General features: G+C 41.7%; 1 protein-coding gene across 22 annotated transcripts in view; it reads right to left on the bottom strand.

Moving 5' to 3' along the window:
• PDE4DIP (phosphodiesterase 4D interacting protein) overlaps positions 1-24,757 on the bottom strand; it is a 214,041-nt gene that overhangs the window by 1,512 nt on the left and 187,772 nt on the right. For 10 of the 22 annotated variants that reach the window (XM_057553413.1, XM_057553442.1, XM_057553422.1 and 7 more), the window contains 8 exons: positions 24,063-24,187; positions 6,285-6,524; positions 4,824-4,940; positions 4,041-4,267; positions 2,735-2,878; positions 1,495-1,633; positions 1,156-1,202; positions 192-243 (listed from right to left, as the gene is read on the bottom strand). In XM_057553413.1, coding sequence (XP_057409396.1) covers positions 192-243; positions 1,156-1,202; positions 1,495-1,633; positions 2,735-2,878; positions 4,041-4,267; positions 4,824-4,940; positions 6,285-6,524; positions 24,063-24,187 — 1,091 coding nt within the window. Of the gene's footprint in view, positions 1-191; positions 253-1,155; positions 1,203-1,494; positions 1,634-2,734; positions 2,879-4,040; positions 4,268-4,823; positions 4,941-6,284; positions 6,525-24,062; positions 24,188-24,757 lie in introns of all 22 variants that reach the window. The other 12 variants (XM_057553435.1, XM_057553475.1, XM_057553440.1 and 9 more) reach the window with 3 other exon arrangements.

Raw genomic sequence — 24,757 nt, 5'->3', positions numbered from 1 at the left:
TCTAGTGCCGCCTCTTACAGATGAGGGTCAGCAGGCTCACAGAGACTGGGGCCAGCCAAAGCCACACAGCCACTTAGTGACAAGCCTGGGATTAGATCCCAGGCCTTGGGCCCTTTCCAGTGGCCTAGGGGAAGTGGGAAGGATACTTCCAAACTGGGGAAGCCAGCAGGTATGAGAGGCTGTTGGGTTACCTTTGCTGAGGCAGGAATAAGGTTTTACAGAGGCAATCTTGTAAGTGTTCTTCTAAAAAGGCTCAGGAAAGAGAGGAATCATCAGAGAAAAACAGAAGAAATTAGCAGAACAAACAAACAAACGAAACAGAGTTAAATTATGGCCCAACCCGTTTTCATACTGTGGGGTCAACATTCTCTTAGGTTACAATTTAGGAACATTCCTAGGAATGTGCTTAATTGCTTATGGCAAAGCTTTAAAGTCCAAGGTAAAAGGTTTAGTTTTTGATTTTTAGGCCATTTCTAAGACCTCAAGTTTTTCATCAAAGCAGTTGCTAGAGAATGTGTTAGTGTTTTAAATAAAAGTAGAGAAGGTCTGCCATAGAGATAATATCTTTCCCTTGAAGTTTCAGTTTTTACTTATTACCAAATTCTCTTTCAGATCAATAAGACCCAAGGATTGTCTTATGTGTTGTTGCTTAAAGAAAAAGAGATATCAAAATCAAATTGCTGTTTTCAGCCCAATAGTGTGCAGTGAAATCAACTTATTAGGTTGCATCTTTCCATTATTTTTTCATATAATGGTATAGGAAACCCCAGAACACATGACTGGCCTCAGGATCCCTTTACTGAAAGCTCCTTCAAAGGCAGACCCCATATGTCCTCTGACCTCGAGAATCAACTGAACTGCATTTCTCCCCATTCCTGACCTGGCATAAAGGAGACAGAATTGGAGTAAGGAGAGAAGATGATGACAAAGTAAGAGTCAACCGAGAGGTCAAGGGAGGTTGCTGATTGGGGTGGAGGGCTGATGGGGATGGACTCTAGAGGGATGCTCATTGAGGACCTGAGCTCCCACAGGTGGACCAGACATCTCTTCCTGGAAGGTCAGAGCCGGTCAAGGATCACCTGCACACTCTGATGACAGATGGTGATAAGTTTGGGGCGGGCTCTATGGCTCCGACTGGTGCAGTAGTTTCCTTACCTCCAAATTCGTCCTTGCCTTCTTCAAAACATCGTGTGTCCTGGTCACTGAAACAAGAAAGCAGCCCCAAAGGCAGAAATTACCAGTGGGCCCACGCTTGCATTGGGTTTGTGTTCTAAAGCTTGTCTTTCTGCACACTCAGCTCGGGGTCTCCTGCTGCCCCCCAACCCCGTGTCCCCTCCTCTGCCTCCACGATTACTGATGGCACAGGAGGTTTAGAGACGTCACATCAGCCTCCCCCGTCCCCTAACCTCTCTGGTCTCTGTCCATTCACAGCACAGGTGGAGAACCTGGAAGGACCCCCATTTCCTGTCCCATTCCCTGGCTGGGGGCACCCACACTGGCTGAAGATGAACTGTTCCATGCTCTCCTTCTGCTGGTTGGCGGTCTTCAGATGCTCAGCTGTGCTCTGAAGGAGACTCTCCTGTTTGGATAGTTTGGTTCTCAGTTCCAGAAGCTCCCTTTTCATGGACTCTCCCTGGGAAGAAAAACAGGCTCTCTGTCAGTGGTCAGAAGGCCTAAAGCGCCCTGTGTTTTGTGGCTCTTTACAACTCCAAATAGGATTCTACAGTCTTCTCAAGTATTTTTGGAGCAGATTTCCCTCGTTAAAGCCTCTCAATCCCTCCAGCAGGTAATGGCTCAGGATGGGCTATGCGGTGGGAACACTGAGGACCTGGAAGCCCCCGTGCAGATTAGCACAGGCTACACTCCTGTTGCTGCAGAGAACCTGACTCCAGGCCACACTGAAACTCTCAGCTGTGAACAAGAGCTCAGATTTCGTGCTGACATAGTTATATCACTTGGACATCACAAGTAAGACTTGGTCGTTAGGAATATTATACCTGGATATCATGCCTGGGGAGACAGGGCTGGCCTGAGACAGTAAGTTTGTAAATGTATCTGCCAACCACAAGATGGCAAAATGCTCCCTCCTTGGAATTAACATAATTGGGGCCCCTAAAGTGTCAGTGATCTTAGTCTGGAGTTGGAACCCCTGGGAGGGATCCTGAAACCTGCCTATCCAAGGTCACCAACCAGAAAGCAGTCCGAGATCTGAGAGCACCTGGGGGAGGCTGACTCTCCCCAGGCCTGACCCTGGGACGCAGATGTAAGTGATTTTCTGGGATTCCAGGGGAGGGCTACAAGAGGCTGGGTGACTCCTGGTGACATTCTGTGATCCTGCCTGACTATGTGGACCTGGAGGTGGGGGTGGGCTAGGAAGGGAAAGGAGATGTTGATGTTTTCACATGGCCGTGAACTTCAGCGCAGCCAACCTTCAGAAAGTTAAAGAAACGGAACATTTATGGGTTACCAGGGCTCTTGTGTCTCTGCCTCCTCCATGTCCTTTCCTTCTGCTCTTTGATTACTTATCTGGGGGTCAGGGCCAGGGGGGAGAGGGGATGGAGTCAGAGCTGCACTGAAAGCAGCCACCGTGGAGGAGAGGTCTCCCTCCAGGGACGCCCCCCTCAGGTCCCCTTTGTCCCAGCTGCCCATTTGGCTCCTGATCTTCAGGATCTGCAGACCAAGGAGGCAGAAGGATATTTGGGGGCAGAATCAGTCGGGGACGCTGGCTTCTCACCGCTTTGCTGTCCCGCGCAGGGCCGTGGGAGCTTGGCAAGGCTGCTCGCCAGACCGTGGTGAGGAGGGAGGCCGACTCCTCCAGTCGGTGGTGAAGGGCGTTGGCGCTGTTCCTGAGCTCGCGGATGCCTTCACTGCTCATCACCTGGGAGAAGGGGGAGGTAGCCATGGGCATCCCCGGGGCTGAGAGATCACTTCTTTTTTGCTGAGCATAGGCCTCAGCTTCCTTTGTGGGTGAGGCATAGACACAGGCCTGCTTAAACCTGTGAAATCCTTTTCTAACCTGGAAGCCAAGGTTCTCTGACCTCAGCAGGGACCCCTCGATTTGCAAGAATTCATGTGATTCCAGCTTCCCCCACACTCTTTATCGTCTAGTTCTGCTTCATGCTCCAGAGTCTAAGGCCCCTATTTTTGCACTGGCCCCCCTTGTCCTTCCCTAAATCACACCTTATGCTTCAAATGGGCTGCACCACTGGTAGCTCGAAGGACTGAGGTGCCGCTCCCTTTACCTGGCATGTTCTCTCCCCCGAGAACTTACATATCCCCTGGTGGCACCCCCCATGAACCTGTTACTTTCCTTGCCTGGGATAACAGCCGATTCTGGGTTCATGCCCTCACACCCAGAGCCCTTGTAACCTTGTGCCGGGAGCCCCTGGTTATATTTATTTACTCAGGTGTGGGGATCCCTCTCTATCGTGGGGGCCCCTGGGGGCAGGGCTGTCCCTGCATGCCTGTGCATCTCCGGTAGCTCAGACAGCACAGCAGCTAGTACCTGGACCTCTGCCTGGGGAAGGGCTCTGAGAAGCCTTGTTGCTTGCTCTCCCGCCTTGCTCAGTGTGAGCAGAGAAATCCCATGGCTGCCACCCTTCTCACCCCTTCCACATATTGGGCCCATATGGACGCAGATTCTCATTTTCCAGCCAACCGATTAAGTGATTTTATTCTGTCCACAGATGGTCATATGCCAGCATGACTTTAGCAGATAATAAGCTACCAAAGGGTACTCAGTACAGCATTGTGTGTATGTTGACGCTTAACGTACTCTACTGATGAGGACGGGAATGCTGCACATGCTTTTCTGTGGTTCTGAGGGGAAATAGCAAGTGAGCTACATCTGGAACAGAGCAGAGCTTTTAGTGAAATTAGCAGCTGAAGATAAAAGGCCTAACTGGATATAAATGGAAGATGTATCCTCAGCTGATGGGAGATGTGGAGCAGGAAAAAAAAAAATAGAGGGAGAAGAAGCTAAAATCAGAAGAAGAAAGGGCCTAAGGAAAAGGTGCACCTAAGAGCTAAAACGTGATTACCTCTGCACCTGGAGCTTCAAGGCTAGGGAAGTTGCAGGTTGATCTCATGATCGACGCTATCTTCTTGACCAGCAGTCTGCCCTCCCCAATCTGCTGTCTCAGGGCATTGTAGTCATCAATGTGGCCAATGACATGGCGGCCATGCTTATTGGCAAAGGAGCCATCAGTAGCATCACCCTCCAGCTTGGGAGGGTTCTTCATTACTGGAGAAGCATCCAAACCCAGCTCTGAAGAATAAAACCACAATAACACAGAATCTACTGTTATTTGTAATCATCCTCAGTTCAATCCAAAATGGACATCAAATAGTGAAAGAGGCCAGAAACAAGAATGACAGTCTTGGCAAGTACAAGTGTGAAGTCCATAGATATTCTGGGTTCTATATTTTTATAATCTTTCTTACATCATCTCATAATGATAAAATTGCCAGGAGGCAAATTTTATCCTTATTGACAAATGAAATATTCAGGACAAATTTAAAAAATTTTAAACTGGGGGGTTGAGAAGACACAGACAAGGAAATTAAGCTGGATACAGAGAGCACTTTCAAGAAGGAAGAGATTATAGTGCAATGAAGAAATACCAGAGCAATAGGAAAACCACAGGAGGAAGAATAATGATAAAAAAGGCAGCCACAGGAGGTGGAATGAGTAGGGCTAAAGGCTGTGGGACATGCAGAGAAAAATCTCTAAATTCAGATAATGTGCATATAGAGAACCAAAGGTTACTTGCTTTAGTCATTTTCCATCATTAGACCCTGAGTCCTGTAGTTGCCCTATTTACCATTTGTCCTATTGAAGGTTGTGGTCTCTGAGCCATGAGCAGTGGAAGAAGAGCTGGGGAAGACCAGAATTGGAGAATTCATGCCCACATCCCGAACTGGAGGGGAGGCAACTGAATCTAGGGAGTAAAGATAACCACAACTTTAGGAACCCTGGAATACGCTGCTCCCCAAACATATGCACAGCCTACCTTCACTACTGGAGATCTAAGGCAACATGACTCTCCTCTTACATAATCATCACCCATGTACCACAGTCAAAAGCAGTGGCAAACAAACCACTTAATTTGGAGCAAGATGTTCCTGTAATTGAACGCTGTTCCATGAGAAAGCAACTTCTAGTTTGAAAAATTATTAGATATATTTTTCTAACCCCTGATTTGAATATAATATTGTATGCAGTGTGTCTAATACAATGCTTTTTAACTAAATATAAATACGTATAAATATATGTAGTATATATTTGATCAAAGAATGAATGGATTTATGTGAGATTAAACTCAGCACTCTAATCACCATCTGATGAGTCAGTGCTGGAAAATATGTAGTAGTATAAGAAAGACACATACTAGAACGCATGTAGTAGTATAAGAAGAATAGGAGACATAAGCCTTGGTGAGTTTGAGATGCCCTATTGCAGACCAGGCAGCAATCCTCCAGGGGAGGAATTGGAAAATATCATGAAGAGACAAATGATCCTGCTCAGGCAAATGTGGCTTAGAACCTGCTTTCCACCTCAGGCCTCTGTGCTGTATGATGAGGAGGAGGAGTGACTGAGCCAGTTCAGATGAGTCCTGGCTGGTGTTGTGGGGAGGCTCTGAGAGGGGAAAGCATGAGAGGAAAGAGAAGCAATGCCGAGACAGAGCATAGTGAGGTGGGAGGAACACAGAGAGCAGATCAAAACTTCTGCTTCAAATCTTGGGTTGGCCTCTTAACTCCTGTAAACCTTAGCATGTCAGTTAATTGTCTCAGTGCCTACGTTTTCTCATGTGAAATACAGAGATAGTAAAATCTGCCCTAGCTCTGATGAAATTATTTGAAAATTTATTTGAAAACGTGATAAATTTTAAAGCACTCTGCAAATATAAAGAATAGGCATTAATACATACAGCTGTTAACTGTTGAGCACTATTGCATCAGGCACTTGTAAATTATTTCACTTAATGCTCCATATAACTATGCACAGTGTATATTATTATAATCCTCATGTTAAAGATGAAGAAACTAAGGCTTAAATACCTGTGGAGTTTAAACACAAGGCAAACAACATATAAGTGTCAAACTCAGAATCTGGAGCCAGATCTGACCCTAAATCCCATGCTCTCAAGGCACTGTATTGAAGCATCTTCGATTTCACCCTGACCTTAAGGAGTGTGGAAGAGGGGAGATTGTCCCTTCCACCGTAGACATCCTGGGGACCTCCCCATTGGCTGAGGGCTTCCTGATTCCCTTTTCCTTCCTACCTTGGAAGAGCAGCTGCTTGTTTCCAGGGTCAGTGTTGGTGGGGAATTTCTGGTTAACAGAGGAGGGGCTGAGGCTGGTTTTGCTGGCACCACCATCCAACTGCTGCTCGAGCTGTAGTCGCAGACAGTTGTTCACCTGAATGCTCTGCTCCAGCTGCCCTCTCAAAGCTTGGATCTCTGCCACCAGGTGGCTCAAGTCACTGTTCAAAGGGACTTGGTGACAGGCATCCCAGGTGTAAGCTGAAAGAGAGAGGACGGGGGTTCTGGTGGCACTGAACCAAGTATTTCTAAGCATTTGTCAGAACACTCCTCTGACATTCCTTTCTGCCAAGGACCCCACTGTAATTTCAGGGTCCCAGGAACACACCTGTGATGGATATGTCACTTTTCCTGTGCAGGGCCTGGCACACACTGAGATGGCAAACACTCCAGCATGGAGTTTCTTTGGAGGCTCAAATGACCCTCATCCATCTAGAGGGCATTTGACTGGCAGATAAGTCAAGCCTATTATTTCATCTTATTAACGTCAATCCTGCAGGCTAGACAGCAGGGTCTTCCAGGGCAGGAGATCAATACTGAACTAGAGAAGGGGAGGGGCTGAGGGAGAAGGAGATGTGATGACCTCCACATTCAGGAATCAAAGGGAGAGGAGGAGGAAGGCATCAGGGCTTTGGGCAGCATGTAAGAATGGGAGTGGGGTACCACAGACCAGGGATCATAACTAACTGGACTTCTCAAGTTCTTCTAGTTTTTTTTTTTTTTACCTCCACTCACCACTCATAGCCTGTTTCTATGTACTGGGGGAAGAAGAGATCCAAGAAATATTCTACAAGACCACAATTGCTCATCTAAAAACGTTGAAGCCAAATGTAGTTAAAAAGAATTTGTTTTGGTTTTTAGCAAGGCTATAGGATGCATATACCATATAATACATGCACCCAGTTGCATCAGGGCCACAGGCCTTAACCAAACACATTAATATTTCTGCAATGAGCTATATGAATATTCTCACTAAATGGGATAAATTAAGAGGAGTGTAGGACAAGATGGCAGAGTAGAAGGACTTGAGCTCACCTCCTCTCATGAAAACACCAAAATCACAACTAACTGCTGAACAACTATCAACAAAAAACACTGGAACCTACCAAAAAAGATATTCTGCATCCAAAGACAAAGAAGAAGCCACAACGAGATGGTAGGAGGGGTGCTTTCATGATATAATCAAATCCCATATCTGCTTCCACAAACTGGAAAATAATTATATTGCAGAGGTCCTCCCACAGGAGTGAGAGTTCTGAGCCCCATGTCAGGCTCCCCAGCCTGGAGTACTGTAATAGGGAGGAGGAGCTACCAGAGCATTTGGTTTTGAAGGCCAGTGGGGCTTGAGTGTAGGATCTCCACAGGACTGTGAGAAACAGAGACTTCAGTCTTAGAGAGTGCAAAATGGTTTCATGAGCCCTGGGACCCAGGACAAAGCAATGACTCCATAGGAGCCTGGGCCAGACCTACCTGCAGGTCTTGGAGGGTCTCCTGAGGAGGCAGGAGTCAGCTGTGGCTCACTGTGGGGACAAGAACACTGGTGGTGGAGGCCCCAGGGAATATTCAACAGCATGAGCTCTCCTAGAGGTCGCCATTTTGGCACTGAGACCTGGCCCCACCCAACAGCCTGCAGGCTCCAATGCTGGGATGCCTCAGGCCAAACAACCAACAGGGTGGGAACACAGCACCACCCATCAGCAGACAGCCTGCATAAAGTCATCCAGAGTCCACTGCTCCCTCTAAACATACCCCATGACTTGGCCCTGCCCACCAGATGGACAAGACCCAACTCCACCCACAAGTGGGCAGGCACCAGTCACTCCCACCCGGAAGCCTGCACAAGCCCTTGGACCAACCTCACCCACCAGGGGGCAGACATCAGAAGCAAGAAGAACTACAATCCTGCAGCCTGTGGAAAGGAGACGACAAACACAGAAAGTTAGACAAAATGAGAAAGCAGAGAAATATGTTCCACACGAAGGAACAAGATAAAACCCCAGAAGAACAACTAAGTGAAGTGGAGACAGGCAATCTACCTGAAAAAGAATTCAGAGTAATGATAGTAAAGATGATTCAAAATCATGGAAAAAGAATGCAGGCACAGATTGAGAAGATAGAAATGTTTAACAAAGACCTAGAAGAACTAAAGAACAAACAAACAGAGTTGAACAACACAATAACTGAAATGAAAAATACACTAGAAGGAATCAATAGCAGAATAAATGAGGCAGAAGAACAGATAAGTGAGCTGGAAGACAGAATGGTGGAAATCACTTCTGTGGAACAGGATAAAGAAAAATGAATGAAAAGAAATGAGGACACTTTAAGAGACCTCTGGGACAACATTACATGCACCAACATTCACATTATAGGGGTCCCAGAAGGAAAAGAGAGAGAGAGAAAGGGCCTGAGAAAATACTTGAAGAGATAATAGCTGAAAATTCCCTAACATGGGAAAGAAAACAGTCAGCCAAGTCCAGGAAGAGCAGAGAGTTCCATAGAGGATAAACCCAAGGAGGAACATGCTGAGACACATATTAATCAAACTGACAAAAATTAAAGACAAAGAAAAAAATATTAAAAGCAACAAGGGAAGAGCAACAAATAACATACAAGAGAATCACCATAAGGTTATCAGCTGATTTTTGAGCAGAAACTGTGCAGGCCAGAATGGAGTGGCACAATATATTTAAAATGATGAAAGGGGAAAACGTACAACCAAGAATACTCTACCCAGCAAGGCTCTCATTCAGATTTGATGGAGAAATCAAAAGCTTTACAGACAAGCAAAAGCTAAGAGAATTTAGCACCACCAAACCAGCTTTACAACAAATGCTAAAGGAATTTCTCTAGGCCAAAAAGAAAAGGCCACAATGAGAAACAAGAAAATTATGAATGGGAAAGCTCACTGGTAAGGCAAACATACCATAAAGGTAGGAAATCATCCACACACTAATGTGATATCAAAACCAGCAATTGTGAGAAGAGGAGAGTACAGATGCAGGATATTGGAAATGCATTTGAAAGTAAGAGACTAGCAACTTAAAAAAATCTTGTGTGTATATATATATATATATATATATATATATATATATATATATATATATATATATATAGACTGCTATCTCAAAATCTCATGGTAACCACAAACCAAAAATCTACAATTGATACATGCACACACACACAAAATCAACCCAAACACAACACTAAAGATAATCATCAAATCACAAGAGATGAGAACAAAAGAGGAAGGGAAGAAAAAAGACCTGCAAAAACAAATCCAAAACAATTAACAAAACTGCAATAAGAACATACATATCAGTAATTACCTTAAATGTAAGTGGATTAAATACTCCAACCAAAAGACACGGACTGGCTGAATGGATACAAAAACAAGACCCATATATATGCTGTCTACAAGAGGCCCACTTCAGACCTAGGGACACATACAGACTGAAAGTGTGGGGATGGATAAAGATATTCCATGCAAATGGAAATCAAAAGAGTGATGGAGTAGCAATACTCATATCAGACAAAATAGACTTTAAAATAAAGACTAAAAGAAGGACACTGCATAATGACCGAAAGATCAGTCCAAGAAGATATAACAATTGTACATATATATGCACACTACATAGGAGCACCTCAATATATAAGGCAAATGCTAACAGCCATAAAAGGAAAAATCAACAGTAACACAATAATAGTGGGGGACTTTAACACCCCACTTACATCAATGGACAGATCATCCAGACAGAAAATCAATTAAGGAAACATAGGCCTTCAATGACACATTAGACCAAATGGAATTGATATTTATAGAGCATTCCACCTAAAAACAGCAGAATACACATTCTTCTCAATTGCACATGCAACATTCTCCAGGACTGACCATACGCTGAGCCAGAAAGCATGCCTTGATAAATTTAAGAAAACTGAAATCATGTCAAACATCTTTTCCAACCACAACACTATGATATTAGAAATCAACTACAAGAAAAAAATAAACTAAAAAAACACAAACATGTGGAGGCAAAACAATATGCTTCTAAACAACCAATGGATCGTTGAAGAAATCAAAGAGGAAGCTAAAAAAAAATACCTAGAAACAAATGAAAACGAAAACATGATGACCCAAAACCTATGGGATGCAGCAAAAGCAGTTCTAAGAGGGAAGTTTACAGCAGTACAATCTTACCTCAGGAAACAAGAAAAATATCAAATAAACAACCTAACCTTACACCTAAAGCAACCAGAGAAAGAAGATCAAACAAAACCCAAAGATAGCAGAAGGAAAAAAATCATAAAGATCAGAGCAGAAATAAATGAAATAGAGACAAAGAAAACAATAGAAAAGATCAATTAAACCAAAAGCTTGTTATTTGAAAAGATAAACAATATTGATAAACCTTTAGCCAGACTCACCAAGAAGAAAAGGGAGAAGGCTCAAATCAATAAAATTAGAAATGAAAAAGAAGAAGTTACAATGGACACCACAGAAATAAAAAGGATCATAAGAGACTACTACAAGCAACTATATGCCAATAAAATGGACAACCTAGAAGAAATGGACAAATTCTTAGAAAGGTACAATCTCCCAAAACTGAACCAGAAAGAAATAGAAAATATGAATAGACCAATCACCATTACTGAAATTGAAAATGATTAAAACACTTCCAACAAACAAAAGTCCAGGATCAGATGGCTTCAGAGGCAAATTCTATCAAACCTTTAGAGAAGAGTTAACACCTATCCTTCTGAAACTATTGCAAAATATTGCAGAGGAAGGAACACTCCCAAACTCATTCTATGAGGCCACCATTACCCTGATACCAAAACCAGACAAAGATACCACACCCAAAAATAATACAGGCCAATATCACTGATGAACATAGACACAAAAATCCTCAAAAAAAAAATACTAGCAAACCGATTCCAACAAAACATTAAAAGGACCATACACCACAATCAAGTGGGATTTAACCCAGGGCTGCAAGGATTTTTCAATATCCGTGAATCAATCGGTGTGTAAACCACATTAACAAATTGAAGAATAAAAACCATATGATCATCTCAATAGAGGCAGAAAAGGCTTTTGACAAAATCCAACACCCATTTATGATAAAAACTCTCCAGAAAGTGGGCACAGAGGGAACTTACCTCAACATAATAAAGGCCATGTATGACAAACCCACAGCTAACATTATACTCAATGGTGTGAAGCTGAAACCATTTCCTCTAAAATCAGGAGCAAGACAAGGGTGTTCACTCTCGCCACTTTTAGTCAACATAGTTTTGGAAGTCCTAGCCACGGCAATCAGAGAGAAAAAAGAAATAAAAGGAAGCCAAATTGGAAAAGAAGAAGTAAAACTGTCACTTTTTGCAGAGGACATGATTCTACACATAGAAAATCCTAAAGATGCTACCAGGAAACTCCTAGAGCTCATCAATGTATTTGGTAAAGTTGTAGGATACAAAATTAATACACAGAAATCTCTTGCATTTCTATACACTAACAACAAAATATCAGAAAGAGAAATTAAGGAAACAATCCCATTTACCATCACATCAAAAAGAATAAAATACCTAGGTATAAACCTACCTAAGGAGGCAAAAGACCTGTACTCTGCAATCTATGATGCTGATGAAAGAAATCAAAGATGACACAAACAGATCAAAAGATATACCATGTTCTTGGATTGGAAGAATCAATATTGTCAAAATGACTACACTACCCAAGGCAATCTACAGATTCAATGCAATCCCTATCAAATTACCAATGGCATTTTTTGCAGATCTAGAACAAAAAGTCTTAAAATTTGTATGGAAACACAAAAGACCCCAAATAGCCAAAGCAATCTTGAGAAAGAAAAACAAAGCTGGAGGAATCAGGCTCCCTGACTTGAGACTATAATACAGAGCTACAGTAATCAAAGCAGTATGGTACTGGCACAAAAACAGACTTATAGATCAATGGAACAGGATAGAAATCCCAGATACAAACCTATGCACCTATTGTCAATTAATCAACAACAAAGGAGGCAAACCTACACAATGGATAAAAGGTAGTTTCTTCAATAAGTGGTGCTAGGAAAACTGGACAGCTACATGTAAATGAATGAAATTAGAACATCCCCTAACACCATACACAAAAATAAACTCAAAATGGATTGAAGATCTAAATGTAAGACCAGATACTATAAAACTCTTAGAGGAAAACATAGGCAGAACACTCTTTGACATAAATTGCAGCAATATCTTTTTGGATCCACCTCCTAGACTAATGAAATAAAAACCAAAATAAAGATATGGGACCTAATTAAATTTAAAAGCTTTTGCACAGCAAAGGAGACCATAAACAAAATGAAAAGACACCCCACAGAATGGGAAAAATATTTGCAATCACTGTGACTGACAAGGGATTAATCTCCAAAATATACAAACAGCTGATACAATTCAATATCAAAAAACAAAACCACCCAAGCAAAAAATGGGCAAAAGATCTAAATAGACATTTCTCCAAAGAAGACATACAGATGGCCAAAAAGCACACAAAAAGATGCTCAACATTGCTAATTATTAGAGAAATACAAGTCGAAACTACAATGAGGTATCCCTTCACACTGGTCAGAATGTCCATCATCAAAAAATCTACAAACAATAAATGCTGGAGATGGTGTGGAGAAAAGGGAACTGTCGTACACTGTCAGTGGGAATGTAAATTGGTACAGCCACTATGGAGAACAGTATGGAGGTTCCTTAAAAAACTAAAAACAGAGCTACCATATGATCCACCAATCCCACTCCTGAACATATACCCTGAGAAAACCATAATTCAAAAAGAGTTATGGGGCTTTCCTGGTGGTGCAGTGGTTGGGAGCCCACCTGCCGATGAAGGGGATGCGGGTTCGATCCCTGGTCCGGGAGGATCCCACATGCCACGGAGCAACTAAGCCTGTGTGCCACAGCTGCTGAGCCTGTGCTCTGGAGCCTGTGAGCCACAGCTACTGAGCCTAAGTGCTGCAACTGCTGAGGCCTGCATGCCTAGAGCCCATGCTCCACAGCAGGAGAGGCCACCTCAATGAGAGGCCCGTGCACCACAGGGAGGAGTGGCCCCCACTCACCGCAACTAGAGAAAGCCCACACGCAGCAGCGAAGACCCAGCACAGCCAAAAATAAATAAATAAATAATTAAAAAAGAAAAAAAGACTTATGTACCACAATGTTCATTGCAGCACTATTTACGATAGCCAGGACATGGAAGCAACCTAATTGTCCATTGACAGACGAATGGATAAAGAAGATGTGGCACATAAATACAATGGAATATTACTCAGCCATAAAAAGAAATGAAATTGAGTTATTTGTAGCGAGGTGGATGGTCCTAGAGTCTGTCATACAGAGTGAAGTAAGTCAGAAAGAGAAAAACAAATACCTTATGCTAACACACGTATATGGAATCTAAAAAAAAAAAAAAAGGTTCTAACGAAACTAGGGGCAGGACAGGAATAAAGACGCAGACATAAAGAATGGACTTGAGGACATGGGGAGGGGAAAGGGGAAGCTGGGATGAAGTAAGAGAGTGGCATTGACATATATACACTACCAAATGTAAAATAGATAGCTAGTGGGAAGCAGCCGCATAGCACAGCGAGATCAGCTCTGTGCTTTGTGACCACCTAGAGGGGTTGGATAGGGATGGTGGGAGGGAGATGCAAAAGAGAGGGGATATGGGGATATATGTATACGTATACCTGATTCACTTTGTTATACAGCAGAAACTAACACAACATTGTAAAGCAACTATACTCCAATAAATATGTTTAAAAAAAAAAAAGATATTGTAGGTGGGGGACCTTCAAGATAGCAGAGGAATAAAACGTGGAGATCACCTTCCTCCCCACAAATACATCAAAAATACATCTACATGTGGAACAACTCCTACAGAACACCTACTGAATGCTGGCAGAAGACCTCAGACTTCCCAAAAGGCAAGGAAATCCCCACATACCTGGGTAGGGCAAAAGAAAAAAAGAAAAAACAAACACAAAAGAATAGGGACGGGACCTGCACCTCTGGGAGGGAGCTGTGAAGGAGGAAAAGTTTCCTCACATTAGGAAGACACTTCACTGGTGGAGAGTGGGTGTGGGAGTGGGGAAAGCTTTGGAGCCACAGGGAAGAGCGCAGCAACAGGGGTGCAGAGGGCAAAGTGGAGAGATTCCCACACAGAGGATCAGTGCTGACCAGGACTCACCAGCCTGAGAGGCTTGTCTGCTCACCCTCTGGGGTGGGTGGGGGCTGGGGGCTGGGGACTGGGAGCTGAGGCTTGGGATTCGGAGGTCAGACCCCAGGGAGAGGACTGAGGTTGGCTGTGTGAACACAGCCTGAAGGGGGCTAGAGCACCAAAGCTAGCCGGGAGGGAGTCCGGGAAAAACTCTGGACCTTCCTAAGAGGCAAGAGACCATTGTTTTGGGGTGTCCAAGGAGAGGGGATTCCTACCCCGTTTGCCCGCAGAAGTCAGAGCACTGCCTAAACAAGCTCCAGAGACGGGCGTGAGCCATGGCTATCAGCTCGGACACCAGAGACGGGCATGAAACTCTAACACTGCTGCTGCAGCCACCGAGAATCCTGTGTGCAAGCACAGGTCACTACCCACACCTCCCCCCAGGAGCCTGTTCTGCTTGCCACTGCCAGGGTCCCGTGATCCAGGGACAACTTTCCCGGGAGAACACATGGTGCGCCTCAGGCTGTTGCAACGTCATGCCAGCCTCTGCCACTGCAGGCTCACCCTGCATTCCAATTATGACTACCGTACCACTCTCTCCCCCTGGCATGAGTGAGCAGAGCCCCCTAATCAGCCACTGCTTTAACCCTGTCCTGTCTGGGCAGGAACAGATGCCTGAGGGCAACCTACACACAGACATGGGGCCAAAACCAAAGCTGAACCCCAGGAGCTGTGCGAACAAAGAAGAGAAAGGGAAATTTCTCCATGCAGCCACAAGAGCAGCGGATTAAATCCCCACAATCAACTTGATGTACCCTGCATCTGTGGAATACCTGAAGAGACAACGAATCATCCCAAAATTGAGGAGGTGGACTTTGGGAACAATTGTAGACTTGGGGTTTACTGCCTGCAACTGACTTGTTTCTGGTTTTTATGTTTATCTTAGTATAGTTTTTAGCGCTTGTTATCATTGGTGGATCTGTTTATTAGTTTGGTTGCTCTCTTCTTTTTTTAATTATTATTACTTTAAAAATTTTTTTACCTTAATAATTTTTTATTATTCTTTCTTTTCTTTCTTTTTTTCTCCATTTTCTTCTGAGCTGTGTGGCTGGCAGGGTCTTGGTGCTCTGGCCTGCTGTCAGGCCTGAGCCTCTGAGGTGGTAGAGCCGAGTTCAGGACACTGGACCACCAGAGACCTCCTGGCCCCATGTAATATCAATTGGCGAGAGGTCTCCTAGAAATCTCCATCTCAACACTAAGACCCAGCTCCACCTAACAGCCAGCAAGCTCCAATGCTGGACACCCCATGGCAAACAACTAGCAAGACAGGAACACAACCCCACCCATTAACAGAGAGGCTGCCTAAAATCATAGCAAGTTCCCTGACACTGCAAAACACACCACCAGACGTGGCCCTGCCCACCAGAAAGACAAGATCCAGCCCCACCCACCAGAACACAGGCAACAGTCTCCTCCATCAGGAAGCCTACACAAGCCACTGAACCAACCTTACCCACTGGGGGCAGACACCAAAAACAGTGGGAACTACGAACCTGCAGCCTGAGAAAAGGAGACCCCAAACACAGTAAGTTAAACAAAATGAGAAGACAGAGAAATATGCAGCAGATGAAGGAGCAATGTAAAATTCCACCAGACCAAACAAACGAAGAGGAAATAGGCAGTCTACCTGAAAAAGAATTCAGAGTAATGATAGTAAAGATGATCCAAAATCTTGGAAATAGAATGTAGAAAATATAAGAAATGTTTAACAAGGACCTAGAAGAACTAAAAAGCAAACAAACAATGATGAACAACACAATAAATGAAATTAAAAGTTCTCTAGAAGGAATCAATAGCAGAATAACTGAGGCAGAAGAATGGATAAGTGACCTGGAAGATAAAACAGTGGAAATAACTACTGCAGAGCAGAATAAAGAAAAAAGAATGAAAAAAATTGAGGACAGTCTCAGAGACTCTGGGACAACATTAAATGCACCAACATTCGAATTATAGGGGTCCCAAAGAAGAAGAGAAAAAGAAAGGGTCTGAGAAAATATTTGAAGAGATTATAGCTGAAAACTTCCCTAACATGGGAAAGGAAGTAGTCAATCAAGTCCAGGAAGCACAGAGAGTCCCAGGCAGGATAAATCCAAGGAGAAACATGCCAAGACACATATTAATCAAACTATCAAAAATTAAATACAAAGAAAAAATATTAAAAGCAGCAGGGGAAAAGCAACAAATAACATAAAAGGGAACCCCCATAAGGTTAACAGCTGATCTTTCAGCAGAAACTCTGCAAGCCAGAAGGGATTGGCAGGACATATTTATTTAAAGTGATGAAAGAGAAAAACCTACAACCAAGATTACTCTACCCGGCAAGGATCTCATTCAGACTCGATGGAGAAATCAAAAGCTTTACAGACAAGCACAAGCTAAAAGAATTCAGCACCACCAAACCAGCTTTACAACAAATTCTAAAGGAACTTCACTAGGAAGGAAACACAAGAGAAGGAAAAACCCTACAAAAACAAACCCAAAACAATTAAGAAAATGGTAATAGGAACATACGTATCACTAATTACCTTAAATGTAAATAGACTAAATGCTCCAACCAAAAGACATAGACTGGCTGAATGGATACAAAAACAGGACCTGTATATATGCTGTCTACAAGAGACCCACTTCAGACCTAGGGACACATCCAATCTGAAAGTGAAGGGATGGAAAAAGATATTCCATGCAAATGGAAATCAAAAGAGCTCTGGAGTAGCAATTCTCATATCAGACAAAATAGACTTTAAAATAAAGACTATTAAAAGAGACAAAGAAGGACACTACATAATGATCAAGGGATCAATCCAAGAAGAAGATATAACACTTATACATATTTATGCACGCAACATAGGAGCACCTCAATACATAAGGCAAATGCTAACAGCCATAAAAGGGGAAATCAACAGTAACACAATCATAGTAGGGGACTTTAACACCCCACTTTCGCCAATGGACAGATCATCCAAAATGAAAATAAGTAAGGAAACACAAGCTTTAAATGACACATTAAACAAGACGGACTTAATTGATATTTATAAAACATTCCATCCAAAAACAACAGAATACACTTTCTTCTCAAGTGCTCATGGAATATTCTCCAGGATAGATCATATCTTGGGTCACAAATCAAGCCTTGGTAAATTTAAGAAAACTGAAATCATATCAATCATCTTTTCCGACCACAATGCTATGAGACTAGATATCAATTACAGGAAAAAAACTGTAAAAAACACAAACACATGGAGGCTAAACAATACACTACTAAATAATCAAGAGATCACTGAAGAAATCAAAGAGGAAATCAAAAAATACCTAGAAAGAAATGACAATGAAAACACGATGACCCAAAACCTATGGGATGTAGCAAAAGCAGTTCTAAGAGGGAAGTTTATAGCAATACAATCTTACCTCAAGAAACAAGAAAAATCTCAAATAAACAACCTAACCTTACACCTAAAGTAATTAGAGAAAGAAGAACAAAAATCCCCCAAAAGTTAGCAGAAGGAAAGAAATTATATTGATCAGATCAGAAATAAGTGAAAAAGAAATAAAGGAAACAATAGCAAAGATCAATAAAACTAAAAGCTAGTTCTCTGAGAAGATAAACAAAATTGATAAACCACTAGCCAGCCTCATCAAGAAAAAAGAGAAGACTCAAATCAACAGAATTAGAAATGAAAAAGAAGTAACAACTGACACTGCAGAAATACAAAGCATCCTAAGAGACTACTACAAGCAACTCTATGCCAATAAAATGGACAACCTGGAAGAAATGGACAAATTCTTAGAAAAGCACAACCTGCTGAGACTGAACCAGGAATAGAAAATATAAACAGACCAATCACAAGTAATGAAATTGAAACTGTGATGAAAAATCTTCCAACAAACAAAAGCCCAGGACCAGATGGCTTCACAGGTGAATTCTATCAAACATTTAGAGAAAAGCTAACACCTATCCTTCTCAAACTCTTTCAAAATATAGCAGAGGGAGGAACACTCCCAAACTCAATCTACGAGGCCACCATCACCCTGATACCAAAACCAGACAAAGATGTCACAAAAAAGAAAACTACAGGCCAATATCACTGATGAATATAGATGCAAAAGTCCTCAACAAAATACTAGCAAACAGAATCCAACAGCACATTAAAGGATCATACACCATGATCAAGTGGGGTTTATCCCAGGAATGCAAGGATTCTTCAATGTACACAAATCAATCAGTGTGATATACCATATTAACAAACTGAAGGATAAAAACCATATGATAATCTCAACAGATGCAGAAAAAGCTTTCAACAAAATTCAGCACCCATTTATGATAAAAACTTTCCAGAAAGTAGGCATAGAGGAAACCTACCTCAACATAATAAAGGCCATATATGACAAACCCACAGCCAACATCGTTCTCAATGGTGAAAAACTGAAACTATTTCCTCTAAGATCAGGAACAAGGCAAGGTTGCCCATTCCCACCACTATTATTCAACATAGTTTTGGGAATTTTAGCCACAGCAATCAGAGAAGAAAAAGAAATAAAAGGAATCCAAATCAGAAAAGAAGAAGTAAAACTGTCACTGTTTGCAGATGACATGATACTATACATAGAGAATCCTAAAGATGCTACCAGAAGACTACTAGAGCTAATCAATGTATTTGGTGGAGTAGCAGGATACAAAATTAATGCACAGAAATCTCTTGCATTCCTATACACTAATGATGAAAAATCTGAAAGAGAAATTAAGGAAACACTCCCATTTACCATTGCAACAAAAAGAATAAAATATCTAGGAATAAACCTACCTAAGGAGACAAAAGGTCTGTACACAGAAAACTATAAGACACTGATGAAAGAAATTAAAGATGATACAAACAGATGGAGCAATATACTATGTTCTTAGATTGGAAGAATCAACATTGTGAAAATGACTCTACTACCCAAAGCAATCTACAGATTCAATGCAATCACTATCAAACTACCAAAGGCATTTTTCACAGAACTAGAACAAAAAATTTCACAATTTGTATGGAAACACAAAAGACCCCAAATAGCCAAAGCAACCTGGAGAAAGAAAAACGGAACATGAGGAATCAGGCTCCCTGACTCCAGACTATACTACAAAGCTACAGTAATCAAGACAGTATGGTACTGGCACAAAAACAGAAATATAGATCAATGGAACAGGATAGAAAGCCCAGAGATAAACCCATGCACATATGGTCACCTTATCTTTGTTAAAGGAGGCAAGAATACACAACGGAGAAAACACAGCCTCTTCAGTAAGTGGTGCTGGGAAAACTGGACAGCTACATTGAAAAGGATGAAATTAGAACACTTCCTAACACCATACACAAAAAAAACCTCAAAATGGATCAAAGACCTAAATGTAAGGCCAGACACTATAAAACTTGTAGAGGAAAACATAGGAAGAACATTCTTTGACATAAATCACAGCAAGATCCTTTTTGACCCACCTCCTAGAGAAATGGAAATAAAAACAAAAATAAGCAAATGGGACCTTATGAAACATAAAAATTTTTGCACAGCAAAGGAAACCGTAAACAAGATGAAAAGACAACCCTCAGAATGGGAGAACATATTTGCAAATGAAGCAACTGACAAAGGATTAATCTCCAAAATATACAAGCAGTTCATGCAGCTCAATGTCAAAAAAACAAACAACCCAATCCAAAAATGGGCAGAAGACCTAAATAGACATTTTTCCAAAGAAGATATGCAGATTGCCAACAAACACATGAAAGGATGCTCAACATCACCAATCATTAGAGAAATGCAAATCAAAACTACAATGAGGTATGACCTCACACTGGTCAGAATGGCCATCATCAAAACATCTACAAACAATAAATGCTGGAGAGGGTGTGGAGAAAAGGGAACCCTCTTGCACTCTTGGTGCGAATGTAAATTGATACAGCCACTATGGAGAACAGCACAGAGGTTCGTTATAAAACTAAAAATATGATGAACTGGGCAATTGGGATTGACATGTATACACTGATGTGTATAAAACTGATGACTAATAAGAACCTGCTGTATAAAAAAATAAAATAAAATACAAAAATTAAAAAAAAACACACAAAACTAAAAATAGAACTACCATACGACCCGGCAATCCCACTACTGGGCATATACCCTGAGAAAACCATAATTCAAAAAGAGTCCTGTACCACAACGTTCATTGCAGCTCTATTTACAATAGCCAGGACATGGAAGCGACCTAAGTGTCCATCGACAGATGAATGGATAAAGAAGAAGTGGCACATATATACAATGGAATATTACTCAGCCATAAAAAGAAACGAAATTGAGTTATTTGTAGTGAGGTGGATGGACCTAGAGTCTGTCATACAGAGTGAAATAAGTCAGAAAGAGAAAAACAAATACCATATGGTAACACACATATGTGGAATCTAAGGGAAAAAAAATGGTTATGAAGAACCTAGGGGCAGGACAGAAATAAAGACGCAGATGTAGAGAATGGACCTGGGGACACAGGGAGGGGGAAGGGTAAGCTGGGACGAAGTGAGAGAAGGGCATGGACTTATATATACTACTAAAATAGATAGCTAGTGGGAAGCAGCCACATAGCACAGGGAGATCAGCTCTGTGCTTTGTGACCACCTAGAGGGGTGGGATAGGGAGGGTGGGAGGGAGACACAAGAGGGAGGAGATATGGGGATATATGTATATATATAGCTGATTCACTTTGTTATAAAGCAGAAACTAACACACCATTGTAAAGCAATTATACTCCAATAAAAATGTTAATAAAATAAAATAAAAAAGAAACGAAATTGAGTTATTTGTAGTGAGGTGGATGGACCTAGACTGTCATACAGAGTGAAATAAGTCAGAAAGAGAAAAACAAATACCGTATGCTAACACATATATATGGAATCTAAAAAAAAAAAAGGTTCTGATGAACCTAGGGGCAGGACAGGAATAAAGACGCAGACGTGGAGAATGGACTTGAGGACACTCAAGAGGGACTTCCCCCTTGGAGGGGGAAGGGTAAGCTGGGACGAAGTGAGAGAGTAGCACTGACATATATACACTACCAAATGTAAAATAGCTAGCTAGTGGGAAGCAACTGCATCCCACAGGGAGATCAGCTCTGTGCTTTGTGACCACCTAGAAGCGTGGGATGGGGGGGTGGGAGGGAGACGCAAGAGAGGGTGGATATGGGGATGTATGTATACATATCGCTGATTCACTTTGTTATACAGCAGAAACTAACACAACACTGTAAAGCAATTATATTCCAATAAAGATGTTAAAAAAATGTCTCAAAAGAATAAAAAGAAAAAAAAAAGATATGGTACATATAAACAATGCAATATTACTCAGCCATAAAAAAGAATGAAATAATGCTATTTGCAGCAACATGGATGGACCTAGAGATTATCATACTAAATGAAGTATGTCAGACAGAGAAACAAATATCATATGATATCATTTATATGTAGAATCTTTAAAAATGATACAGATGAACTTATTTACAAAACAAACTGACTCACAGACTTAGAAAACAAACTTATGGTTACCAAAGCGGAAAGGGTTGGGGGGAGGGATAAATTAGGAGGTTGGGATTAACATATACACACTTTAATATAAAATAGATAATCAACAAGGACCTACTGTGTAGCACAGGGAACTCAATACTCTGCAATAACCTATATGGGAAAAGATTCTGGAAAAGAATTGATATATGTATAACTAAATCACTTTTCTGTACACCTGAAACTAACACAACATTGTAAGTCAAATATACTCCAATATAAAAAATAAATTTTAAAAATTTTTTAAAAAGAGAAAAAAAATAAAAGGGGAACAAAGTATGAAGACTTACCCAACCTGATTTCTAAATTTACTATAAAACTCTAACAATGTAGACAGTTTGGTATTGGTGTAAGAATAGGCATATTGATTAATGGAACAGAGTGGAGAATTCAGAAAGAGTCACTCACACATATATTGAGAAGTGATTTTTTTTTTTTTGCCTTGGCAATTGTTTTTCAATAGATTGCCAAGAAATTAGAAGATGGTCATGGTGGGCTTCCCTGGTGGCGCAGTGGTTGAGAGTCTGCCTGCTAATGCAGGGGACGCGGGTTCGAGCCCTGGTCTGGGAAGATCCCACATGCCGCGGAGCGGCTGGGCCCGTGAGCCACAGCTGCTGAGCCTGCGCGTCTGGAGCCTGTGCCCCGCAACGGGAGGGGCCGCGATAGTGAAAGGCCCGCGCACCGCGATGAAGAGCGGTCCCCGCACCGCAATGAAGAGTGGCCCCCGCTTGCCGCAACTGGAGAAAGCCCTCGCACGAACCGAAGACCCAACACAGCCAAAAATAAATAAATAAATAAATAAAGTAGGGAAAAAAAAAATTAAAAAAAAAAAAAAAAAAAAAGAAGATGGTCATGGTGATGAAAAATCAATTGTGTTTCTATATCCCAGCAAAAAAACCAATTATTTGGCAATTGAAATAAAAATGTTATCCCACACACATGTATCCCACACACATGAGAAATATTTATGTATAAGTTAAAATATGAAAGATGAATATACTAAAAATTACAAAATATTACTAACAGAAGTTATGGTCAATTGACTGTAAAGCTGCCAAGGTAATTCAATGGGAAAATGGCAGTCTTTGTAACAGATGGTGCTGGAAAAACTGGGTATCAATATGGGAAAAAAAGAACTTTAACCTTTTTCTCACTTTGTATACAAAATTAACTCAAAATGAAATGCAGTCCTAAACATAAGAGCAAAAGTTATAAAACTGCAAGAAGAAGAATACAAGGAAATCTTTATGATCTTGAGTTAGACAAAGATTTCTTAGCTAAGACATAAAGAAAAGCATAAATAATAAAACAAAAAATTTGATTAATTGACCTTCAACAAAATTTAAAAGTTCTGTCTTTCAAAGACACTAAAAAGACTTGGAGAATATATCTGCAAATTATTTTTCTGACAAAAATTGCAGAATAAAAATTTCTTTAAAAAAACTTTTAATTTTCTCACTGGGGTAAGAGCAGGTTGTCTGCAACATTGGCTGCATGGGTGGTCAGAATTCACAACATTAAAGACATTTTCAAATGATGATATCACCAGGACAGTTCTGTGTTGTTTTTTTTTTTTTAATTACTGTATAATCTGGACTTTGATTAACTTGTCTCAGACCATGCAGGTGGGTGTAGTTCGACTCCTGTGGCCTATTTTTATGGATGTCGAGGCTGGATCTTGCTCATGTCACCAACCTCTGGGCTTTGTGTGTGAGAGCTCCCCTCTCTTCTTATTGGGATCCTCAATGACTGAGGTTATTTTTCTGAGACAGAGCAAGATAGGTTTCCAAGATCTCCACAACTCCCAAGGTAAAGACTTCACTAGGACCCTTAGCAAGAACAAGAAGCTCATAGGGTGGGGAAGAAGGGAAAACATACCTTTCAGCCCCTTCTTGGAATTGCCATAAAGTGCCTCGTAGATCTGTAGCTCTGACTGGAGGGACTGGAAAAGCTGCTGTTTCTCTTCACACTGATGCTGCAAGAGGGCCAGCTTATGCTGCAGCCTGTCAGGGGAGAAGCAAGGGTCTGCTGAGCTGGTGGGGCCCCACCAGGGCAAGAGGCTGTGAGCCAACTTCTGCATCATAGAATTCTAGCCCTAGATGTCAACTCAGGGGTCAGGAAGACCATCGCTTTTATTTTACAGATGTGGCAACAGAGGCTTGGAAGGTAAAGTAACTGTGCTTGGAGTCATGCCATTAGCTACCATACCTAGGACACACTACCTGGTATTCTTACTGCCCCACATTGCTCTTTTCATGTTGTCAAGCAGTTACAGGGTTTATGCTGGGGACTAGCATCATGGCTGGTGTAGAAGCTTCCTAGGTTATGGTGGGACTAATATCTTAAAACTAACTGGAAGCACGAGAATGTACTTTCTCCGGAATCTGATATGCTGAAGCCTTCCGTAACAGGGTCTTACTCTCTCAACTTCGGAGTGAAAAAGACATTCCCAGAGAAGTCCTTCCTTCTGTTCAAAGTTACCCATAAATCCAGAATAGCGGAGGGGATATTGAGGTTTCCAAAAACCTCAATGGCAAGACCATTAACCGTCTTGCCAATATCCCTTTTGCTAA

Source organism: Balaenoptera acutorostrata, chromosome 1 (assembly GCF_949987535.1).
Source record: "Balaenoptera acutorostrata chromosome 1, mBalAcu1.1, whole genome shotgun sequence".
Classification (NCBI taxonomy): domain Eukaryota; kingdom Metazoa; phylum Chordata; class Mammalia; order Artiodactyla; family Balaenopteridae; genus Balaenoptera; species Balaenoptera acutorostrata.
This window is presented reverse-complemented; position numbering and strand designations above follow the sequence as displayed.